The sequence below is a fragment of the Phlebotomus papatasi genome, chromosome 2, assembly GCF_024763615.1.
Source record: "Phlebotomus papatasi isolate M1 chromosome 2, Ppap_2.1, whole genome shotgun sequence".
NCBI lineage: Eukaryota > Metazoa > Arthropoda > Insecta > Diptera > Psychodidae > Phlebotomus > Phlebotomus papatasi.
The window spans coordinates 24,262,675-24,267,381 of record NC_077223.1 but is presented as its reverse complement, the minus strand read 5'-3'; the positions used below and the strand labels follow the sequence as shown (position 1 = coordinate 24,267,381).

Sequence of the window (4,707 nt, the reverse complement as noted above, 5' to 3'; positions counted from 1 at the left end):
ACAATATTGGCATCAATATTAGAGACCGTTTACAATCGAATTGATATTTCGAAGAATAAATCCCTATTTCTAAATTTGCAAAGCCACTTTTCAATCATCCTTAGAGCAAAGACGCGATCTAAATAAATCCCTAAAATGTTTCTTTAATGGAAGTTCATCACTTAGACCTTTCAAAAATTAATCTAGCATTAAATATTACAAATGCACCTTTTCATTCCTCTTTGTAATGGTCCTCAAAAGCACAAATCTATTTTTTGTTGAATACTTTTTGCATTGAAGAGATGTAATACACTAAAATCTTTCCAGAGTATGCAAAGAGGTAAACAAAAAATGGTGGAGGTAACTTATGGGATACCCTTTAACGACATTCGCGAAAAAGTCCCACGAATACTATAAATTAGAAAAAAAATTATATAAAATTGATTGAAAGTCAACTGCAAAGCTATGTCATTATTTGCGAGCCATTACATGAATTTGAAGTTCCTATAAAAATTAAGGAAAATTATTGTTCACCTGAATATTTTTCTCGGAAAAATTATGACATAATTAAGCTATAATAAATTTGAACGTATTTGCGCCATTTATAGTCATAATCGAATTTGAAAATTTAAATAAACCTTTTCAGTTTATCGCCCGAATTAAAAATCTCAACTAAAAGTAACGTAGTCTGAAAAATACGGAATTAGACAGAAAAGATTTTATATACGAGTAGGTACTGCCACTTCCAAAGACTTCCAAGCACTTCATTTTCAGCTGTACACCACTTCCGACCCTAATATCTCCCCCTTGGATGCGAAAGTACTTTTGAGTTTGAGGTAGCAAAATCATGAGTTCGAGCAATTCGCAAAGTCAGAGACACTTTGTCTCCCCTTTTTATGACTTTATTTTTTTTTATTTGACAATCAGGCTACTATGATAAATTTTGAAAAAAAAACTATTTCACATTTTAAAAGGTTTATTATTTATAATTTTATTTCTATTCACTTTCTTTACATTCTCTGAGTAAAATATATTTTTGAATCACTCCCTCATTACCACTATGAGTTGCCTTTGATAGAAGGACATATAAAGGTCAACTTGTCTTTTATTTTCACAATAATTATTGAGTAAAATGGCGAAAATTCGGTGGATGGCATTTTTTTTAAAAATTTCTGAGAGCGATTAATATGGAGAGAAATGCTTTTTTTAATTTTATTCTTAATTCCTACAAATCGCAAGTCTTTCGATTATATTTTTGACTCGACTACCAAAAAAAAAGAGAATAAGCCTTATGCTGAGAAAGGAGGTTGCTAGTGAGTGATATCGCTGGTCTTTGGTTCAGTGTTGTGTTTTATCTGAGATGTTAGTCATCTTTCTTTAGTGAAGATGATCCGTCAGATTCAAAAATGAGTTTCCGGGTTTTGTTCTTGGGCATTTTGCTGGGTGTTGCAACTTTGGCTGGAGAGGCTTCTTTGGAGCCCTCACTGTCGGGCTGGAAGTATTTGTGCCACAGCATGTACCCATAGACAAATACCACGGACACGAAGAGTTGAATGAGCAGCCAGACAATTATATTTGTGGCCTGGGTGCGCTCAAACAACTCTTTTCCATTTTTTATACAGAGAATCGCTTCGGAAACCATTATTCCGCCGTAGACCCAGCACTGAGTCCCAACACGCTTACACTGAGTGTCCGTGATGTAGATGTAGTACTGCCGGACAGATGGTGCTGTGAAGAGGCCAATGAGGATGAGACGAACGATGACAACAGGATGAGATGGTGGCATCTCGAAGATATGCTTGAGGAAGAAGGTATTGAGTTCGGTGACTTGCCAGAAGATCACCAATTGACACACAGCCAGGAAACGCATGTAAGTGCTCTTGGGATCAAGCCATCGCACAGCTGTCCAGCTCTGTGGTGTAAATTGCAGTACAGCCCGTTTTATCTTTCCGGAAGTACTCGAAATATCCCGGATGCTAATCCATCGGTACTCTCGCATCTCGAGAATCTTACACAGTTTCAGTCCACACCATATCCCTATGCCATTGCAAAGGACAACGTCTAGGATCATGGCATCCCACCAGCATTCCACAAAATTGGGCAGAAGATGAGCAAAGGCAATCTCAGTTATTTCCCACATGATACTAATAGCCCAGAGAATACCCATATGCCTAATTAATATGGCCTTGAACATCCAACCGAGAAAATGGGCCAGAGCAAAGACATCAACATGTGACCAGATCCTCTCGACTGTGATGTCTGAACAATTGACACCGTATTCCTTGTCCATATTTATGTGGAAGTTCCTAAGACCCGGATCCAACCAGTAGAATATTCCCATGATAGTCTTGTAGTTCTGAAACATGAGAAACTGCAGACCAAGGAGATAGAGTACCGATAGCCCAAAGATCATCCTCCAGACAGCCGGATGGGGTCGTGTAAAGGGACCATTGGGGAATGCAATGACAGACACAGTAAGAAAGAAGAAGATGACACAGATCATTCCTGCCCAGATGTTATCCTCGATGTTACTCTCATTGCTGGCATTATATAATTCAGAAACAATCTAATTAGTTCTTCGGACGGTCAGGAAATATACAAGGTTATGTCCATTCTCCGCGGTGGTGAATACTTACCGCACAAAGGCAAAATACATTGCACAGACAATGGAGAAGGCCAGGAGGGTGATGGTGTGGGGCTTGTAGAAGAATTCCAGGGAGATATCATCCACAGGACGTTCATTAACCGTGAGGAAGGCATCAGCATTTGCTTTCCTCTTCATTTTTTCCATGTTTTTATTCCCTCCAAACTGAACTACAAGCACATCTGATCCACAAGATATGGATTATTCCTTGCCACACCGGCCAGCACCCAAACCATAGAAAATCCTGAGAAATCCGTAAGAAAATCTCCCGCTTCGTAAAGTGGTTTTTTCACGAGACAAAGAAAACACCATACCGAGCATACCAAATCGTATGGGAGTGAGTGAGATGGAGAGAGTGATAATAAATGTCAAAATTGTCCAGGTGGACTTTGGACAACGATCGCGTGGTGGCGACACAGGGTGTCCCAAATTGCGCCGGCGCTATTGACATAACCTCACTTCTTTGTTTACAATTTTTTTCACGTGAGAAACAGTGTTGCCAACTATAGAAGATTTTCCCTAAATTTAGGAGATTCGAGAGAAGAGGGCATTTAAGTCCGAAAATTTTGATCTAGGAGTTGAGCTGTGTGGATGTCAAGAGACGTCCGGCTCCGGCCCCTACAAAAACTTTAAAGAAGAGAAGAAGAAGATATAGGAGTTAGGAGAATATTTTTTTTAGAAATTATCGAAATTAGGGTACAGTCGAGTTCCTCAAATTTGAATGACGGTTGAGTTTAAAATGTAAAATTTGAGGTTATGTGAAGAAAGTTTTGCGTGGAGTCTAAATTAGAACAATTTTTCTCTGGTGTTTCCTCAGTATTGTCGTGTCGTATTATATTAAATTCCGCAACAAGTACCATATATTTCACAACAAATTACATTGACACTAGTCCTCGGCGAGTGGCCTTCAAAGTTGAAGCCAATTTCTTACTTTCACCACAGTCTAAAAAAGAACAGTCAAATAATGCGAGTATTTGGTCATGATGTGCATAGATTACCCGTATTTAGACATAAACCTTTGGAGTGTGTCTAAATAAATTTGCGTAAGAAATTCATTCATAAAAATTAAGTATCGTAAATGAAAAACCCACCCCTCGTGTATATTTTTCCCCGTCGCTCCAATAGAAAAATGCAAAAAGTTGTCTCAGCGTACTTTTCAGCCACGCCACACAACGAAACATCAACTGCGCGCGATACTTTTTCTCTCCATCACTCCTGCGAGTTCAAAGCGGGAGATCGAAAGAGGAGAGAAAAATACTCTGGCGCGCGCAGTTCACACAGACAACACATACACTTAAATCAAATTCCGCCGCTCAAGTTTACTCGCTCGCACTCGCAAGTATCAAACGGCAGTGCGAAAGGAAAAAATATACACTCTCACCACTCACACAATACATCTTTTTCCGCATGTTTCCACCGCATTGCCTTGGCTAGGGGCAAACAAAGCTAAAATTATAAAGATTCTCAAGCATTCCAATACCACAAATGGTTTTATAATATTAATAATTAAAATAAGAATAATTTAGAAATGGATATTATTATAAATGAAATAAATAACACGTCAATTCGCCTAAAAGAAATTGAATGAATATTTTCAAAGTGATTTTAGAGAATATCGGCTAAAAGAAGAAAAAACGAAATCAAAATGATACATATTCTTCAACTTTAATCTTTCAAGGACTATTGGATAACCGGTGTCCCATAAAGAAAATAATTTTTCCTGACCACCTAAAGTTATTTTTTTTCAGGTTTATACGTAATTGCAAAAGGCATTGAATAAACGAGCAGTAAAATAAAAAGTCAAAATTGGTCAGCAAAAAATTCGAAATGATCAGTAAAAAATAAAAAAATGGTCAGTAAAAAACAAAAAAAGAGCAGCAAAAAGTTTAAAAAGATCAGTAAAAAATTAAAAAAGAGCAGTACTTTATTAAAACGGTCAGTAAAAAATGAAAAGTGGTCAGCAAAAAATTAAACATGATCAGTAAAAAGTAAAAGATGATCAGTAAAAAACAAAATATGGTCAGTAAAAAATTAAAAATGAGCAGTAAAAAATAAAATTTGATCAGTAGAAAATCTAAAGTGGT

General features: G+C 37.2%; 1 protein-coding gene across 1 annotated transcript; it reads right to left on the bottom strand.

The window, feature by feature from the left end:
* Positions 1-937: 937 nt before the first annotated feature.
* On the bottom strand, positions 938-3,085 carry LOC129803229 (phosphatidylserine synthase). The gene is made up of 2 exons (XM_055849676.1): positions 2,616-3,085; positions 938-2,519 (listed from the first exon to the last, which is right to left on the bottom strand). Exons 1-2 carry the CDS (start codon positions 2,768-2,770, stop codon positions 1,343-1,345), a joined length of 1,332 nt encoding a protein of 443 aa, XP_055705651.1. The 5' UTR covers positions 2,771-3,085; the 3' UTR covers positions 938-1,342.
* Between the last annotated feature and the right edge of the window lie 1,622 nt (positions 3,086-4,707).

Excerpts from the sequence above, each read along its gene's own strand:
- LOC129803229 (XM_055849676.1), bottom strand. The coding sequence starts at position 2,770 with ATGGAAAAAATGAAGAGGAAAGCAAATGCTGATGCCTTCCTCACGGTT. Across the intron at positions 2,520-2,615 it reads ATGTATTTTGCCTTTGTGCG|CAATGAGAGTAACATCGAGG; the intron begins GTAAGTATTCAC and ends ATATAATGCCAG.